The 18,978-nt window shown below is 34.5% G+C and overlaps 2 protein-coding genes across 3 annotated transcripts; one reads left to right on the top strand and one right to left on the bottom strand.

The window, feature by feature from the left end:
* Positions 1 to 266: 266 nt before the first annotated feature.
* LOC122138700 (MAP3K7 C-terminal-like protein) lies at positions 267 to 9,375 on the bottom strand. The gene is made up of 5 exons (XM_042732559.1): positions 9,091 to 9,375; positions 8,557 to 8,638; positions 6,364 to 6,422; positions 3,878 to 3,993; positions 267 to 1,277 (listed from the first exon to the last, which is right to left on the bottom strand). Exons 2-5 carry the CDS (start codon positions 8,630 to 8,632, stop codon positions 1,097 to 1,099), a joined length of 432 nt encoding a protein of 143 aa, XP_042588493.1. The 5' UTR covers positions 8,633 to 8,638; positions 9,091 to 9,375; the 3' UTR covers positions 267 to 1,096.
* Positions 9,376 to 10,975: 1,600 nt separating this feature from the next.
* Positions 10,976 to 18,477, top strand: LOC109098059 (T-complex protein 1 subunit theta). 2 transcript variants are annotated; one of them, XM_042732545.1, is made up of 16 exons: positions 10,976 to 11,134; positions 12,068 to 12,158; positions 12,231 to 12,309; positions 12,466 to 12,616; positions 12,932 to 13,112; positions 13,227 to 13,288; positions 13,376 to 13,513; positions 13,671 to 13,849; positions 13,989 to 14,055; positions 14,195 to 14,282; positions 16,519 to 16,634; positions 16,731 to 16,802; positions 16,881 to 17,045; positions 17,170 to 17,289; positions 17,408 to 17,540; positions 18,236 to 18,477. In XM_042732545.1, exons 1-15 carry the CDS (start codon positions 11,075 to 11,077, stop codon positions 17,513 to 17,515), a joined length of 1,677 nt encoding a protein of 558 aa, XP_042588479.1. In that variant the 5' UTR covers positions 10,976 to 11,074; the 3' UTR covers positions 17,516 to 17,540; positions 18,236 to 18,477. The 2 variants fall into 2 exon arrangements, with proteins under 2 accessions (XP_042588479.1, XP_042588480.1); XM_042732546.1 differs by lacking the exon at positions 17,408 to 17,540.
* Positions 18,478 to 18,978: the final 501 nt, after the last annotated feature.

Here is an 18,978-nt window from a genome sequence, read left to right as displayed (position 1 = left end):
CCTCTTTTCATTGGCCCTCTGTACTGTCAATCATTAACGTCACTACTTTCTTGCTTTTCGCCGTCAGACTTCCGTGGTTTTCACCCACAGTCCCCTGTACAGACTGACAGACACATTTAACCTCTTCAGTCCCATTTTGGGAAACTTACAAACAATAACGAAATGGAAAATTCAGTATATTGAATATTTGGGCCAATGTAGCCAGACACAAGCACACTTTGTGTCTTCTTAACTTAAAAAAAATATATAATGCTTAAAATCATAAATGTAATACCATAATAGTCTTTTTTATTTAGAGTCTTTACATAAGTTGTGAGTTATATAATACCTATGCATAATACCCTGTTTTTATACAGTCTATGTATAATACTAATAGAAATAGAGTCTAAATGTCAAAATAAGCATATGCCATTACATTTTTTTAAATTCACAATCATAATTCTGATAAAGAAAAGGAAACCTTCACTAACTAAACAAAGCTCTAGACTAAATAAACCCTAAATCTGGAGGAGGCCAACCTTTCATGCTGCTAAACTGGTTTGTGGACATGCACCTCTGGTATTTCAGCTGTGCTGGATGGGGTGTCAGCCGCTGATATTTTTGAAGGGTTTCAAAATCCTAAAATGAGCAGATCACATTTCGAAATCTAAGTTCCCTATTGCTGGGTGACTAAACAATGGTGTGTAGTCATACATTTATCGTCACCGGTCACCTAGCTTGAACTGAAATGTAATTCCTTAATTCCCTTTTTTATGCAATTGGCAGACAGTAAACAGTAAAAACTTTTACTGAGAGCAACTTTCACAGCAGAGCATTTCATCTGTACAGTTTAGGTGAGTGAAGCACATTTGTCAACAAACACGCCCTTAAAACACACAAAGAAGAAAAATAGTATATATTCAGAATGCGATATCAGAAATATATGACCTCTCAGCTCAAGTTTGGGCCACAAGACCATCCATATTAGCTTCAAATGTATTAAATATACACTGATTAAGTTGCTCAGTTGATCAGTTTTGAGATGAGATGTTTTGAGATGTTTATAAGCAGTAGTGAAGACCCAGAGGTGAAAGCTCTTTTGCACTGGTGTCAAAGGTCACGAGGAGCCCTGCCTCTTCTGACTGATCACTCGGAGCGTCTCTAGCTGCTGTGTGCATTGGCTATGGACTGTTATCAGATTTTGGTTCTCTTCCGTAAGTATCCTGTATTCCTCCTCAAGTCGTGCAAACTCCATCGACACCTTTTCATCCTCTAGCAGCTCTGACATGAGCTCTCTCCTGAGCATGACAAACACAAACGGGGAAATAACATGTTATAATCATTCATTACATCACATCTTTAAACGACTGTATTTAATGTAATGATGATATGTAAGGTGTGTGCCAAAATAACATATTATGTGGGCTGGGTGTCAGACAGGTGACTACAGTTGGCGGTTCTGTACCCGAAACTATTTCATAGGAAGTGAAACTGTTGATGCCATAGCTTTGGGTAACTGGGTTGATCTCAATCGGAAAAAATATATATATATATTATAGACAGTAGACGTCTAGATGAAGTGACTTGTCTGTGGTTTGTAATGTTTCACTAGCTCACAAAAGCACTGAGCTAGCAGGTGATCTGCATATGGCCTTTGGACCATTAACTGTTTGATCAGGGTAGAAATGTGGTGACAGCCAAGTTTCTGTGTCTTTTGTTTAATGTGAAGGTTTAAAATGTGGAAAACAAAGGGTTAAAAGTGTTTAACTGCATAAGGATGAATCAGAGACATACAATATATATAGTATATCTCTATAGGGAACATCAGAAATGGTTCACTAGCTGTGCTTGGTGCTTTATCTGGACTCAGTGTATCTGAAAAAGTTCATGTGTGGAAAACACATGAGTGAAAAAAAAGAAAATAAGAAAAAGAACAACAATGGAAATTTACAGTGGCATTAAGATGACAATAAGGGTTTGGTGTTTCCCTCTATAAATAAACCAGAACCAGCTTCTCTCTCTCTCTCTCTCTCCCTCTCTCTATATATATATATATATATATTCATATACACAAGTGCATCTCAATAAATTAGAATGCCGTGGAAAAGTTCATTTATTTCAGTAATTCAACTCAAATTGTGAAACTCATGTATTAAATAAATTCAATGCACACAGACTGAAGTAGTTTAAGTTTTTGACCGTGGCCTTCAGCTCATCTGCATTTTTTTGGTCTCTTGTTTCTCATTTTCCTCTTGACAATACCCCATAGATTCTCTCTGGGGTTCAGGTCTGGTGAGTTTGCTGGCCAGTCAAGCACACCAACATCATGGTCATTTAACCAACTTTTGGTGATTTTGGCAGTGTGGGCAGGTGCCAAATCCTGCTGGAAAATGAAATCAGCATCTTCAAAAAGCTGGTCAGCAGAACGAAGCATGAAGTGCTCCAAAATTTCTTGGTAAACGGGTGCAGTGACACAATGGACCAACACCAGCAGATGACATTGCACCCCAAATCATCACAGACTGTGGAAACATAACACTGGACTTCAAGCAACTTGGGCTATGAGCTTCTCCACCCTTGCTCCAGACTCTAGCTTTAATCACTGTTTGGGGTCATTCTGACCCCACTGGACTTTTCCTTCATTTTTTAAAAGTGTTACCTTCATCTCAGGGGCATGAAACTTTGTGACTTTTCCTAAATAATCTATCTTAACATGCACAAAAAATTGGGCTTGATTTGATTGTTGTAAAGGTGTGTAAAAAAATTACCATTTAAGGTGTTTGAAAATGAATGGGAAAATGAAAAAAATGACTGTTTGTCAAAAAAATTAAAGTAAATCCATTATAAATCTGAAATTTTCTACATATAAACCAAGGTCTGGTCCTAGAGCATAAATAAAAAGTAGAACAAACTTTCTATCTCATACACACACACACACACACACACAAACACACAAATGTATGTGACTGCAACAGAGAGCATTTTTACATAAATTGGCAAATAAAATAAACAAAACTGCCATAAATCTAAAAAAAAAATACATTTAAATCAAGGTCTAGTCCTAGAGCATAAACACAAAGTGGAACGAGCTTTCTATCTCATGAATTAGTGGGTTTTTGTTAAATGTGAGCCAAAATCATCACAATTAAAAGAAACAAAGTCTTAAACTACTTCAGTCTGTGTGCATTGAATTTATTAAATACACAAGTTCCACAATTTGAGCTGAATTACTGAAATAAATGAACTTTTCCACGACATTCTAATTTATTGAGGTGCACCATATATAGGCTATATATATATGTGTGTGTGTGTGTGTGTGTGTGTGTGTGTGTGTGTGTGTGTGATATTATGATATAAATATCATAGTATTTATGGTTTACAAATATAAGTTGTGCATGCATTTAACATTAGTTATGTTTACATACATTTTCACAACTAGTTTGCAAATGATTGTAGTGTATGTGGTTTCAAAATACAAATGTACTTTTTAAAATCTCAAAAAAGTTGTTTGGATTGGACTGTTAGGCTTTACAGTACACTTTCGTTTTCATCAAAGTGTGGTTTTGCAATGTAAATGTTAAAAAAAACAAAAAGTCCTGCATACCACAATACAGTATGCCAGGTCTTGTCATGATTACACAGGCCTATATTAAACAATAGAGCAGCATGACTCCATGAAGGCAGACAATGGCAGCTTTGATCAGTTGTCTTGTCTGTCTGTTCATACTTACAAATATGTGTGTGTTTATACTGTATAAAACAAACTGTATCAAAGTATATTTTTAATTGTACAAACACAATAGCATATGAATAGGGTAACTAATAGCTCTGAATTTGAAATCAATCTCAGTAAAATCATGAATACATGTTTGTGTTCTGAGTTATTTTTAAACCTTACTTTCTGTCATCCAGCCTGGCGATTTCATGTTTGACCTGGTTGAACTCCTTGGCCATCTTGCAGTGGTTTTTGTACACTTCAATGGACTCCTTTAGAGACCGACACGGCAGCACCGGCTAGTGAGGAAGGTGATGACATTATTACATCACATTTTTATTGATGAAGCTTTAAGTGGTTTATTTTTCCTAATACTTCAGCACAAACCACAATAGCTCTTTTTAATGAGTTAGTTGTCACACATATGTTATAGTCTACTCTAGCTGTAGTGACTGGAGATGAAATCAGGAACTTCGTTTTTTCTTTAAGATGTTATATTTGGATTGTCTGCTACATCCTGGAATATACACAGAATCGTCATACGGCCTGACAAGAGGGTTTCAATCAATAGATGAAACATAATATGTGGAAACAGTTTGTGAGACGCTTGACTTTTTTATTCCTTTTGTGTCAGGAACTTCTTCTTTCACAATGACTCACGCCACAGACCTACAGAATATCATCCACACGACAAAACGCTTCAACTTCTCCCAGTTTTTCCCCTAATGTGTGGGTGTGTGTGGGTGTGTGTGTGCATGTTAAGTCCAACCTATTCTGACAATTTCAGCATTTCAGAGAGGGACAATTTTATGGGGAATCTTCCTTTAAATGCTATCAGCACAAATTTAAATAAAAACTAAATAATTTCATAAACAGCTTTATAGATTGCTAAAAAAAAATATATTGAAGGATAAAGATTACAGATTTGACACATGTAAGCTCTTAGAGTTGGCTCCCTTTAGCCTTTTCCCTAAAAAAACCAGTGAGATATTAGTGACAGTAATATCAGATTATCAGTAATGTACTAGTTATGAGGAAATCGTATGAGAAAGAGTACTGATCTAGTCATGTTGTCAACGGTCAAAACCAACCCTTCATGTCAGCATGAAACAGCATTCACTCCCTATTTTACTGTAAAGTATAACAAACATAAACAAAATATTAAAAAGTTTAAAAAGACATTCCATGAAACAGGGATTGACTGGATTGTGAAAAGTTTGAAGACATCACCCAAAAAAGAAAAGCAAGTGTACATTTTGATGAATGTTTATGAGGAAGTATTTACTTTTCATACTGTTCACAATAAGTCCAAAAAAAGGTATATTAGATACAAAGTATGAAATGTATGAGCTTAATGTTTTTATTTAATATTTTCATGTTATAAAGATTTTGTAATAAATATTTTTATTTAATAATAATCAAACAACAATAATAAAAATAATAATTAATAAAAGTGATGGGCTTCTAGTGACAAAGATTAAATGTTTTTATATTATTTTTTATGTAATACAGATTTGTATTTAATAACAATTTAACAACAGCAATAATAATAATAAAACAGATGGCCTTCTAGTGAAAAAGATTGTTTAAAAAGATTTTTAATTCATAATTAGCATTTTTTATTTAATAGATGTATTTATATTTATATTATGTATTGATAATAATAATAATAATAATGCATGCATGGGCTTCTAATGGTCAAAATTAAATGTAATTATTATAATAATTATTATTTTGTGTTTAATAAATGTATTTTTAACAACAAGGATAATACTAATCATAATTGATGGATTTGTAGCGGCAAATAAAAATGTTTTTATTAAATAATTATCCATTTTTTATTTAATAAATGTATTAATGTTATGTATTAATAATAATATACATGGCTGGGCTTCTAATGGCAAAAATTAAATGTAGTTATTATTTTTGTTATTATTTGTATTTAATAAATGTATTTTTAACAATAATAATAACAATACATTACAATGTTAATTATTTTATTTAATATACATTTAATTTTCTTTCAAATTTATCATTTATCATTTTGATATTATCATTCAATTTTGATTTCCTGTCAAGTCTAATGATAACGTAAAAGGAAATCAAACTAATGCCATCTTGTGGTCTTACAGAAGCATTGCTGAAACATTTCCTCAATGAGAAAGATGGATTCTCTAGAGTGTAGTTCCCATTAAACAAACTGAATAAAAGATGCGCATCAAACTGAAAATAGTCAAAGGAGAAACAAATATCCTCAGTCAAAGAAGAGACAACAACAAACATTTTAAAGCAGCAGTAATATATTTCTGTGACCTGCAGATGTTCATAATGTTGTTATTGTGGGACTATTCCTGTCTGGTTTTGCTTCTTTCCTTGTGAAGCTTTCATGCAGGATCATTTCACTCCTGCTGATTCTGCTGTTCAACCCTAATATTAGCACAGTGGATTTAGTCTTTCTACAGTTTTTTCTGCACACCAGTCACACTATGACCCCAAACTGTGATTATCACACACAACGATCTTTAGTTGTGAGATATAAAGTCAAATGTATAATATCTACTGCTACCAGAGGCTTATTACAGCTGTATTCTCCAGCAGACTCTGTAATTGTATTCTAAGCATGCAGTACTATGCTGTCATGTTTTAAACAGATTATTAATAAACTTTACCTGCAGGCGTTGTTCAAGGTCAGGGAATGATGGAAGGGGATCCTCTGCATCTTTCAACTCTGACAGGAAAAGAAAGCCGGAGGAACATGTCTGGTATGAGAATGCTAATGTTTGAGATCTTTACTCCAAGGCTTTGGTGGTGACATCTACTTCCATCTAATCAGCTAACTCATAGCACAGTGCACACCACACCACAGCATGTCCAGTTAGCTGTTTACGCTGATCCAGGTCCAGTTTCCTTTGTGTAAACACACATGTGGCCATTCACCTAGAAACTGCTTCCAGATCAGTGCGAAAAGCCAAAGTTGAGCAGCAGCTGTTCGGCCATGGACTCTAAATCCTAAACGGACAGATTAAAAGTAACTATCTCCCAGGTTCTTCGCAATGACTTGTCTTTAACGAGTGCTCTGACAGACAGCTTGTCTGCACTGATTCCCGCCATGCCAGCTATGTCCAAGTGGGGCTCACTCACTCATGCTGAGAATCCTCTGATGCAACCAGCTAAAAACAGGCCTGTTTACAGTCATGCATCAGCCAGACTGCCAATTAAAAAATAAATACACATTCAAATTTGCAAGGGTAATATCTGAAACATATTATGCATGTGATTCCTGCAGAATGTGGCCAGGTGGGAAGGAGCATGACTGTTCATGTCATTTTGGCTAACTGACAGCATATTATTTTATTAAATTCACTGCATCAGTCTTGCAATGTTTTCTATAAAAAATATATGCATTTTTGTAAATCTATTATTTAAAAGTAAAAATGTTTAAAATATATATAGAACATATTTCATATAATAAGAATTTTATTGTGTATAATATGCATGATGATAATAATAATAATAACATTTTAAATAATGATATTATTTATTAGTTTGTTATTGCTTATTGTTATTATTTATTTTAGCATTTAATTTAGTTAAGTTAACTTTTGGAGTAATAAACTTTTTTAAGATACTGTTTCCCTGTTTTTTTTTCATTTAAATTTATTTGTAAACTAAACGCACACAAAAATTATAATAAATAATCACCAAATAATAAATATATATATTTTTTTTACATTTTCATTAACAAATGACTGTTTATTTCTCTATATATGTATAATGTTTGTGTATAGAATTTTTGTTGTATATATAATTGTAGAATTTTATATTAGCATTATTTTATGTATAATAGCAGTGTGTGTATGTGTGTTTGTGTAGAATTGAATGTTTTGTATATATAATTGTGTGTGTGTAGTTTTTTGTATAATTGTATATTTTTTATCTGATTTATTTTATGTATAATAAAAGTTTAATAATATAAATTATATTTTATATTATATTATTCATATATACGTATAATAATAGTGTAATATATATATATATATATATATATATATATATATATATAATTGCTATTATTATTATTTAAGTATTTGTTTGTTTGTTTGTTTTAGAGTTTAGTTTTGAAGTTATGTAAATGTATTTTAGTTTAGCTTTTGTTTTCCATTTTTTAATTTCTTTATTTCAGTTAAACTAAATTTATTTGATTATTTTATAGTTTTCATAAATGAGTGGCTGTTAATTACACACACACACACACACACACACACACACACACACACACACACACACACACACACACACACACACACACACACAAAGAAAAAAAGTAAAGAAGGAAGGATTATGGGAAAGAAGACTAAAATGTAGCATGTTTATGTGTAGGACTCTATTTGTGTTCCACTTTTGGGAAAGAAAATAAGGACGCAGGGCAAAGTAGTGGCAAAGCGTGAAGTATTAAATGCTTTTAAATTTAGGCCAGTGTTCTAAAAGCAAATGAGTGAATCATGCAGCAGTGAGGTATTAAAACAGAAACCTGATGCTGCAATGCCCAGGCAGCAGCTGCCATCAAAGCATTTTCCCGGATAGCTGTAAAACACTTTGACAGTGCTGTTGACTTTGTGGCTAGGTGGATATTTTGTTTTTAAGATGCCAGAGATCAACTAAAATAGAGGGGGCACCTGTTTCTTTGGAAAGGATGGCAAAAGTTGAATTGATCCCACATGAGAGGCTTCGGGTGGGTTTTGCTTGTTGCCATTTTGGTAGAAGTCATGCATCATGTGGACTGTGCAGAGTTAGTCTCTCAATCGCATTGTCTTTGTCACAAGCATGTAAATGTCTAAAATAATAATCTGCAGATGCGTTACCTGAGGTTTTGTCGAGGCTGAAAGCGATTTGTACTTCAGGTTTATCTGCAGAGACTCGTCTAGTTGAGGTGATCATTTATTCCTAGAAAAAGAGCAGATGTGGATTAAACGGGTGAATATGAACCTTATTTATGCTTCAGATGTATGAGATCAGCAGCCTTTCAGGGGTCATGAGAAGGTTTCATCATGTGCCCAAAGCTGCATCAGGGATTAAACAATTGGAGATGAATCCTCTTCCAGCCAGCAAATGAGATCATACCTCTGTATTGGCTGCACAGTGTTTCTTAGTGTTGAAATGACTTATGAAATCATAATTGTTTATAGCAATGTATATTTATTTACTATGCTTTATATTTATATATTTTTACAGAAGATTGAAAGCCCAATGTTAATGTCATGAAAAGTCTGAAAAGGCTTCTATATAGCCTGTTAAAAAGGCTCATTGGCTACTGTAACTTTGTTAAAGCTAAAAGAAGATTTTTACGAATTTCAATTTGTTATATATGACTATAGGATACAATAAAAACCCCTTACCTGACAGCAGAAACGTATTTACAGACAACTCTGTAATGAAAATCTTAAAAGAGCCTCAAGAGTTGCTCAGCAGAGGACACAGAGCTGAAGACACTCCATTGAGAATCCTGTAGATCTTCTTCACTGTGTTTATACTGTAAAAAGTCACAGTAAACTAGTCGTAATCCTCGTAGTGTACACTGAGAAGCCAAAAGCAGGCTCACAAACACAGCCAAAGTAATCACAGCTCTTCAGCAGGAGTCTGTCATAGTGGCACTGTGATTCTTTGTGTGCCAGCCAGACGTCAATTAAATGGCTCAGTCAGATGGCATGACTTTACACACAACAATGTCCTTCTCTCCAATCAGCTCCGAGTCACCCACACATTCACAAGAACAATGCAGAGGTTTGATTTGTCTTGCTTTTTTTCGTAGTAATAGTTTTTTGCTTTCTTTAGAAGATGGTTCAGGGTTATGATTTGTAACTTTTTTTTAGAGCAGTGTACATCAGATTGATCACAAAATATGAGTCACACAGAAAAAAAAAGATATATATATATATATATATATATTTAAAAAAGATATATATATAAATTTAATTAAAATATAAAGATATTTAAAATAAAGTAGATTAAATAAAACCGATTAATAAATAATAGAATAATAAAGCAATACAGTAGAATAAGTGCATAGATTAATTTGCTTCAAACTAAATTAATACTTAACATATATGAGGTATATTAAAATTGTTTTACATTTAAATTTATTTTAATAATTTTATTTAAATGTAAAATTAGAAATTGTATATTTTAAACGCACCCGCTCGCACGCAAACTAATTTCTCAAATGGCTCAAAACACACACACACACACACAGCACACACACACACAGACACACACACACACACACACATAGATCAAACAGATTACAAAAACTGGAAATAAAAAGCAGTAACTGTGTGTGTGTATGTGTGTGTGTGTGTGTGTGTGTGTGTGTGTGTGTGTGTGTGTGTGTGTGTGTGTGTGTGTGTGTGTGTGTGTGTGTGTGTGTGTGTGTGTGTGTGTTTGAGCCATTTGAGAAATTAGTTTGAGCCAAATTAATCTATGAATTTATTCTACTGTATTGATTTATTATTCTATTATTTATCAATCTGATTTATTTAGTCCACTTGATTTTAAACATATTTATATTTTTATTTCATTTTTATATTTTAAATATATTTTGTAAATATTTTTAAATATTCAAATTAATTTTAAAGACAGAAGTTTAAAATAAAGATATTTAAAATTAAATATATCAATATAACAAAATAATAAATAATAGTTCTTTGGTGATATAATAGACTAAATTCATAAATTCAACTGGCTCAGAAAAAAAAACTAAATATAACAATTTGATTACTATTATTCAAAGTGATATGAATAATTAACAATATATATTGGGTATATTATTGTTATTATTATATTTTACCATTAAATTTTGAATTTAAAATTCGAATTTTTTAATTTTGAAAAAAAAAAGAACAAAAGAACAAGAAGCTCATTCATAAATAAATAAATAAATAAATAAATAAATAAATTTTCTGTTATTGGGTGGGGATCAATCGACTCAATCGGCGCTCCACTCTCTCGTCTGTTTGGATCAGTAATCCGTGTTTCTGCTCTCTGCAGAGGTGCCTGTTCTTTCTTAGCTGCATGCTTCTTGTGCGCTGCAGCCTCATCCAGCATCAATTTAATTTTGAAAAAAAAAAAAAAAAAGAACAAAATAAATCATTCATAAATAAATAAATAAATAAATAAATAAATAAATAAATAAATAAATAAATAAATTTTCTGTTATTGGGTGGGGATCAATCGACTCAATCGGCGCTCCACTCTCTCGTCTGTTTGGATCAGTAATCCGTGTTTCTGCTCTCTGCAGCGGTGCCTGTTCTTTCTTAGCTGCATGCTTCTTGTGCGCTGCAGCCTCATCCAGCATCAATTTAATATCTATCTTATCTGCTCAAAATGGCTCTTCACGTCCCCAAAGCCCCGGGCTTTGCTCAGATGTTAAAGGATGGTGCGAAGGTAGGGCTGTTGAAGCAGTGTTTTGCTCGTATTATGTTGTTTATAGAGCGCACGCAGTGACTCCACATAACGTTAGAGGTTTCTAGAACATGGGCCTCATAGCGCCCAACTACCGGTAACACCAGCACACGCTTCAGACTTCAACGGAAAAATACAATCTTGTACAAGGCCGTCATTACTGTTAGGTCTCAATGAAATATGGAGGGTTAGACAGAACTTGGGTGTCGTTAGAAATAACGGATGAATGATGTTAGCATGTTAGCTGAAGACATGTGCCACTGACAGACAGACACCAACCAACTGACTTATAGATCATTTAAGGAAGTAAATTGATTTTGGTGAGCTGTAGAATCACAACACTCTTTAAATGTACTTTTTTAAATAGTTTTTTTTTTTTGACGTCTATAAAAAATACATGAATAATTAAACCATAAAAGGGCAGTTCCCCATTCGTTATATCTGCATACTCGGTTTGTTGATGTGCTGATCAGATTATTTAATTATAGGATTTAACCACATAACACAGTTTGCTTTCAGAGATTCAGTGATTTTAATTTCCAGTTCATTTGCTTTTGTAACGGTTTAGTTTATAAATTATTAAGCATTTGAGATTTTTTAATAGATATTCACGCCCATAGCACGGACAAATGCAGTTTTGATAAACATTATACCAGCAAATATCATAACCACTACTCATGGTTCTTTCTGATAGATCTATACCAATGATTTTTGTTTTCTTTGTATGATAGTAATGGTGCATGAATCTGCAATTACTTCATGATGTGTATGCCTAGTATTTCACTTTAAAATAATCAACAAGCATGTTACTCAGTGTTAAAATTTTAAAACCCCTAAGCAGCCCCAAGTGTTTTATGTTTTCAAAATATGAAATGATTTTTGATTTTACGTTTGCTATTTGTTTTCCACACTCAGCACTATTCAGGTCTTGAGGAGGCTGTTTTCAGGAACATCCAAGCATGCAAAGAACTGGCGCAGACCACAAGAACTGCATACGGACCCAATGGTGAGGCTGTTTGTTCACTCTGATGTATTAGACCTTTTCGGTGATATCACATGATCATTTAATTCTGTACAGGTATGAACAAAATGGTCATCAACCACTTGGAGAAACTCTTTGTCACAAATGATGCTGCCACCATTCTCAGAGAGCTTGAGGTAAATTATAGTAATTGTGAAAAAAACAAAAAAAACAAACCAGAACTAATGCATTTAATTCAGAAGAAAATATGTCTCTTTGTTATTTATTTATATTTGTATGTCTCTCTCTCTCTTTTTTTCCTTTCTTTCCTTCCTTCCTTCCTTCCTCCCTCGGTTCAGCACCCAGCTGCCAAAATGATCGTGATGGCATCCCACATGCAAGAGCAGGAAGTAGGTGATGGCACAAACTTTGTGCTGGTGTTTGCTGGTGCTCTGCTGGAGCTTGCAGAGGAGCTGCTGAGGATGGGCCTGTCTGTTTCAGAGGTCAGTAAACAACCACACTAATGCATCAATGCAGTATGTCGCTGTCAGGAAAGAGCTTGCATTAAGTGGTTATAAAAAAAATGTCTGTTTTAGAGTCTCAACTCAAAGTTTGGTTCCCATACTAAAAAATATGTATGAATGTTAATATGAATTTTTAATGTATCTTTTCTGGGTCAAAACAGACCTGAATGCATTATGATGGTTAAATAGTATGATTAATCCCTGCAATTTCATGATAAGTTGAGAACTACTATATCATTTATTTGCATTATTGATAGCATGTTTGCCTGAGCTGAGGATTATGTTGAATCCCAGGTGATTGAGGGTTATGAGATGGCATGTAAGAAAGCTCTGGATATTCTGCCCGACTGCGTCTGTACGTCTGCGAAGAACCTGCACGATCTGGATGAGGCCACAGCCATGATCCACTCAGCCGTCATGAGCAAACAGTACGGCAATGAGGACTTCCTGGCCAACCTTATCGCACAGGCCTGTGGTAAGACATGATCGCTTCGGTGTACTCTAGGAAAGTTGTTAATTTTTTTTATAATTACATTACACATACATAATCATTTTAATAATCATTTTATTATTACTACTTCTTTTTCAGTCTCTATCTTCCCTGAGTCTGGCAATTTCAATGTTGATAATGTCAGAGTGTGCAAAATTTTGGTAAGTGTAACATGACTTTAGGCACTGCTTTAAATGAATGAGTGTCTGTTGGTCAGTTTCAGTTTTTTCTTTCTTTTTTCTTTGTAGGGCTGTGGACTGAACTCTTCTATGATGCTTCATGGGATGGTATTTAAGAAAGAGACAGAAGGAGACATCACATCAGTGAAAGATGCAAAGATAGCAGTGTTCTCCTGTCCGTTTGATGGCATGGTTACTGAAACAAAGGTAGGAAGATGCTTACTGAATTAGATTAGATGGACCTTTTGTATCAGTGGGTTGAGATTTTTTCTTTTGTAGGGTGTTCAAGAAATGTGCATTAAATGATGTTCTCCTTTGCTTTTTGGGCTTTCGTCCTTCAATATTTCTTTCTGATGCTTCACAGGGAACAGTACTTATAAAGAATGCAGAGGAGCTCATGAATTTCAGTAAAGGAGAAGAGGACCTGATGGAGGCCCAGGTGAAGTCTATCGCTGATTCAGGGGCCAATGTGATTGTGACTGGGGGCAAAGTCGCTGACATGGCCCTTCATTACGCTAACAAGTACAAGCTCATGGTAGTCAGGTGAGAGAGAGGAACATGCCTTCTTTTTTGTGCTGCTTGATTTAGCATTTTTTCAGCATTTTAATTTTTTTTTTAATGTGTTGGCTTGTTAAATGAGAATAAAAGCAAAATTTATGAAAGCTGTTTGTAATTCACCCAGGCTGAATTCAAAGTGGGACCTCAGAAGACTATGCAAAACGGTGGGAGCTACAGCATTGCCCAGACTGGTGAGTTATTTTGAGTTATGTTTCATGAGTGCATTTTGTATGATGAGAGTTGGCGACAAGCCAGTTGACATAATTATGGTCACTCTGTGTCAGTCTCAGTCTTTTTTTCAAAACAGATTTTTTTTATTTTTCATAACAGACTCCCCCGACCCCAGAAGAGATGGGACACTGTGACAGTGTGTACCTCTCTGAAGTTGGAGATACGCAGGTTGTGGTCTTCAAACATGGTGAGGAAAATCTAACTTTCTTCCTTCAATATTATGAATTATATTATATTATGAAGGATATTATTATATTATGAAACATTATGTATAATAAGTATTTTTACTTACTATACATAATATGTGTGTGTATGTATGTGTGTATGTGTATGTGTGTGTATATATATATATATATATATATATATATATATATATATTATTTACTTGTATAAACATTTATATATTTAACAAAAGTTTTTGTTTACATAATGTTTGTGTACTGTGTATATTTATGTGTATATATAAATAAACACTTTCAGTATATATTTTAAAAATATTTACTTGTATAAACATTTATATATTTATATTCGTATAATTTATATTATATATAAATATATTTAATATATAAACAACTTCTTTTTCATAAATGTATACATGCATGTGTTTTGTATTTATATATACATAATAAATATGCACAGTATACACATGTATATTGGGTAAACAAAAACTTTTATTTTGGATGCGATTAATTGTTTGTAAGCACTAATATATATTTATTTATATACACACCACTGTTAAAAAATTAAGTTGATCACCCCCCAGTGACTGGATGCAGCATAGGTCATAAACCCCGCCCTCTCCATGTAATCTAATGGGACGCGAGACAAACTAAATAATCAAATTACACTTCAAATACATTTTCCCCAAAGATGGTTTCCATCATTTGAGGTAGTTCTTATCGTGCTGATTTATGTTCAAGTGTTCGTTTTTTTAATAAGTTTGCTTTCAGGTAGTTATTTGATGCTGTAAAAACAGGGTGTGGTGTCATGATTGTGAGCTTGCGATTGGGTCTGCGGGAATTTGGGCGGGACTTTGATACCGAGGGTCCACCTCAAAATCTCTACTGCGCAGACTCTGGCCCCAAATGACACAAAATGACAGCTGGCCATACTGAGATGCTTTGGCTTCACTTTTCTACAGTGGAAGGAAGTGGAGCTGCGTCATCCATCTTTTTTTACAGTCTATGTTTGTAACCATGAAAAAGATTTTAATGATTTTTGATAAATAAAATTGTACTTAAATCTAAACCAAGCTAAAAGTAAACCAGTGCTAAAATGCACCAACAGTTAAAATATATAAATATATTTTATTATTATTATGATAATTTTTGTAGAGTGAAATGTGGCTAAATCACTCACTCACTGCCATGTCATGCAGATAGATGTCTTTTAGGGTTGTGCCGATAGACGATAGTATTGTGTATCGACGATGGTCGGAGAGATAGCAGATATCTTTGTCGATAGTCAAGACGATATTAGGCTCATTCTCCTATAAATCAGTAAAATTAATATTATTATTATTATTAGGCGGCTTATTATAATTTGGCTATTATTATCAAAGTGCCCCGCTACTTCACTTCAGCACCACATTTCACACTCGCGCGCAAATGAGGTTTAGAGCCTGTACATCGTCTGCTGATAAAAGGTATTTTGTTGTATTTTAACAAGTAATCTGAACGGCCTATATATGTGCAATATTTTAACTGAGCCCTCACTAACTGAGTTTAATGCCACAGTTATGTTAGAACACATTTCATTCTTGTTTCTTACGGTCCGGAGCGCTGTATGACTGATGTATCCTTTCAATTGAACTTTACTGCAAATATATGAACTAACCTGTTTTAAATACATTTCTATTTAACGTGTTCGTTTATGTCCAGTATTTAGTGTTAATCTGTTGGTCTTTAAAATAAATCTACTTTTGATTTTCACCGTTGACTGCAGACTGATAACTTTGCTCTGATGCGTCAAACTCGTCACCGGTCGTGCGGTCCTAATAGCGATATATGACTGTTGTACTCGAAAATATATGAAATAGCTGTTTTAAATATTTTTTTATATTTAACGTTAGTTTATCAGTAGCATGTTTTAAAGTATATTATTTAGATTATTGGTGCTTTCATAGGCTCTCTCTCGCGCGCCTGCGTGGTTTTAAACACCACATAGTTATGAAATAGCCTAAGATAAGTACAGAGAGTCTTTCTCTTGCCGCCACGCATTAACTAAATCAATAGTTTCATGTATAATGATGTTCCTACTTTGCAACTATTTGAAAAATGACCATATCACCCAACACTAATGTCTTTGTGACTTTTTTCTTGATTTTCATAGCTTGTTAGACAAACTGATCTTTGTAAATGTTGTTTAGTCTGGCAGTGATGTATCCAGACAGCTCATGTCATCTCACTCCTTTTTATTTCTAGATAAAGAGGATGGTGCCATCTCTACTTTAGTGATTCGTGGGTCCACAGACAACCTGATGGATGACATTGAGCGTGCCATTGATGATGGAGTTAACTCCTTTAAAGTCCTTGTCAGGGTGAGCTACTTTAAAACTCCACCCGAAAAAAACACTTCTAATGAAAGTCTTTTAAATCATGACAAAATGTGACCAAACAAAAACATTTCCGCTCAGGACGCACGTCTTTGTCCGGGTGCCGGTGCCACGGAAATTGAGCTGGCGAAACACATCACCTCCTATGGAGAAGTAAACAAATCAATCTCATCTCATTTTGCTGTTGGCAAAACCTGAAGAGTGTAAATAATTTGAACATGTCCTCTAAAGTCTTGCCCAGGTCTGGAGCAATACGCCATCAAGAAATATGCAGAGGCGTTTGAAGTGCTGCCCCGTGCTCTGGCAGAGAACTCTGGCGTCAAGGGTAATGAGCTGATTTCCAAACTGTACGCCGCGCACCACGAGGGCAACAAGAACGCTGGCTTTGATATTGAGGTGAGGGGAAAAGAAGCTGTTACTAATTTGGAGGCAGCAGAGCTGATATAAATAGAAAGAAGGACCTAAAATAATGCATTATAAGGTGTAATTGATGACTATATACTTGTTTTAAACCATTCAGGGAGAGGGGCCTGCAGTGAGGGACGTGATGGAGGCTGGTATCCTCGATCCATACCTGGTCAAGCACTGGGGAATCAAACTGGCCACAAACGCAGCCATCACTGTTCTCCGTGTGGATCAGGTTAGCTTTACAATTGTGTTTTTTTTTTTTTTAGTTTCTTATTCCATTCATGTTTATCAATTTAGGTGCTTTGTTAGCCTGTTACTTTCTGGATTATAATGTGATGTGTATATGCCAGATCATTATGGCAAAGCCAGCAGGGGGACCCAAAGCCCCCAAACAGCAAGGACACTGGGACAAAGACGGTTGGGACGAGGAGCCAGATAAATTTGATACACATCATTGATAAGAAATCCTAAATAATTGCTAAGGTGCACAAAACACGCCACTGTTTGGAGTGCCTAACCACTGGAGTGTGAATCGGGTTGCATGAACACTGTGGAAATTCACCATGAATTTGTTGACGAAATTAGTCTAGCCTGTCGTTACATCACAGCTAAAATAGTTATGCTGTTTTGCATTAGTTAACAGTTTAAGTTGTGTATAGCTCACCCAAAAGTGAAAATTGTCATCATTTACTCTGTTGAATACAAAAGAAGATATTTTGAAGAATGTAGAATGTGTTTTGAACCAAACAGCTGCTGGTAGCCATTGACTTTTATAGTATGGAGAAAAAAAATACTGGCTACAAGCAACTGTTCGGTTATCAACATTGTCCAAAATATCCTCTTTTTTTTGTTCAACAAAAGAAAGAAACTCCAACATGTTTGGAACTACATGAGGGTGAGTAAATGATGACACTGTTTTCATATTTGATTGAATCATCCCCTTTTTATTAGAGATAATGAGTATAATGGTTGTCTCCTAACTTTCTGGTTTAAACATACTAAGTTCAAGATCTATTTTTCTTCACGAGCATCACTAACTTGAATGCCATCTGGGGATTTTTGCACGATTTACTTGCATGCCGTTTGCACTAAAAGCACTTTTTCCACGCAGGATATTCCACTGTGCACAATTGACTGTCTTTTACTCTGTGTCTGAAAATGTCTGTTCTCCTCCACAGATTATAATGGCCAAGCCGGCTGGTGGACCCAAAGCTCCACAAGGAAAGAAGGACTGGGATGAGGATGAATGATGTCACTAACTTGTCTTCCTGTCACCGTCTTAGCTTTTCAAGTGTTGTGTATTTAATATCTAGCCTCCATTCTTTTTGTATTTTTTTTTTTTTTAGGAGAAGCCATCCACGTTAACAATGAGTGGCTCTGAGCTGTTATTCTGGTCCCAATAAAGGCACTTGAGCTGTCAGCGTCCTTGTCTCTTCTTTTAAATAATGCATGTGTACAACAAAATACAGTATAATTGTTATGCTTTGACATTCCTGAAAACTTATTAATCTCAGAGTTACAACATTTAGGCACACACTAAGACAGATTATCTCAAAGCTGCTCAAAGAAAGGCTTTTATGGAATGAAACTGCAATTTCCCTTCCATAAAATCTGTATAATTACAGTAGTTTGCACAATTGCAGCTATTATTCATATAGTTACATGACAGTATATTGTAGTGATGGGAATTCTTGCAGCAGTAAATATTACTTGAGTTCATGCACCTCTTTCATCCCCACACCCTCCCCCCTTTTTTGCAGTAATTTAAGTACTATTACACATTAAAGAGGATGTGTACTTTATACCATCGGCCTCTGCTGTTGTTTTTGGCGCACTTCATTTTAGCTCCAATATCTACAGATCATTTGAATGAAAATTATTGGTGGTTTGTGTAGGTCGGATTACATAATATAATTAAGTA

This window comes from Cyprinus carpio, chromosome B10 (genome assembly GCF_018340385.1).
Source record: "Cyprinus carpio isolate SPL01 chromosome B10, ASM1834038v1, whole genome shotgun sequence".
NCBI lineage: Eukaryota > Metazoa > Chordata > Actinopteri > Cypriniformes > Cyprinidae > Cyprinus > Cyprinus carpio.
Note: the sequence above shows the minus strand (reverse complement) of the source record. Positions and strands in the feature narration are given on the sequence as shown.

Excerpts from the sequence above, each read along its gene's own strand:
- LOC122138700 (XM_042732559.1), bottom strand. The coding sequence starts at position 8,632 with ATGATCACCTCAACTAGACGAGTCTCTGCAGATAAACCTGAAGTACAA. Across the intron at positions 3,994-6,363 it reads ACCTTGAACAACGCCTGCAG|CCGGTGCTGCCGTGTCGGTC; the intron begins GTAAAGTTTATT and ends CTTCCTCACTAG. Across the intron at positions 1,278-3,877 it reads GCCAGGCTGGATGACAGAAA|GAGAGAGCTCATGTCAGAGC; the intron begins GTAAGGTTTAAA and ends TGTCATGCTCAG.
- LOC109098059 (XM_042732545.1), top strand. The coding sequence starts at position 11,075 with ATGGCTCTTCACGTCCCCAAAGCCCCGGGCTTTGCTCAGATGTTAAAG. Across the intron at positions 14,056-14,194 it reads CTACAGCATTGCCCAGACTG|ACTCCCCCGACCCCAGAAGA; the intron begins GTGAGTTATTTT and ends TTTTCATAACAG. Across the intron at positions 14,283-16,518 it reads GGTTGTGGTCTTCAAACATG|ATAAAGAGGATGGTGCCATC; the intron begins GTGAGGAAAATC and ends TTTTATTTCTAG.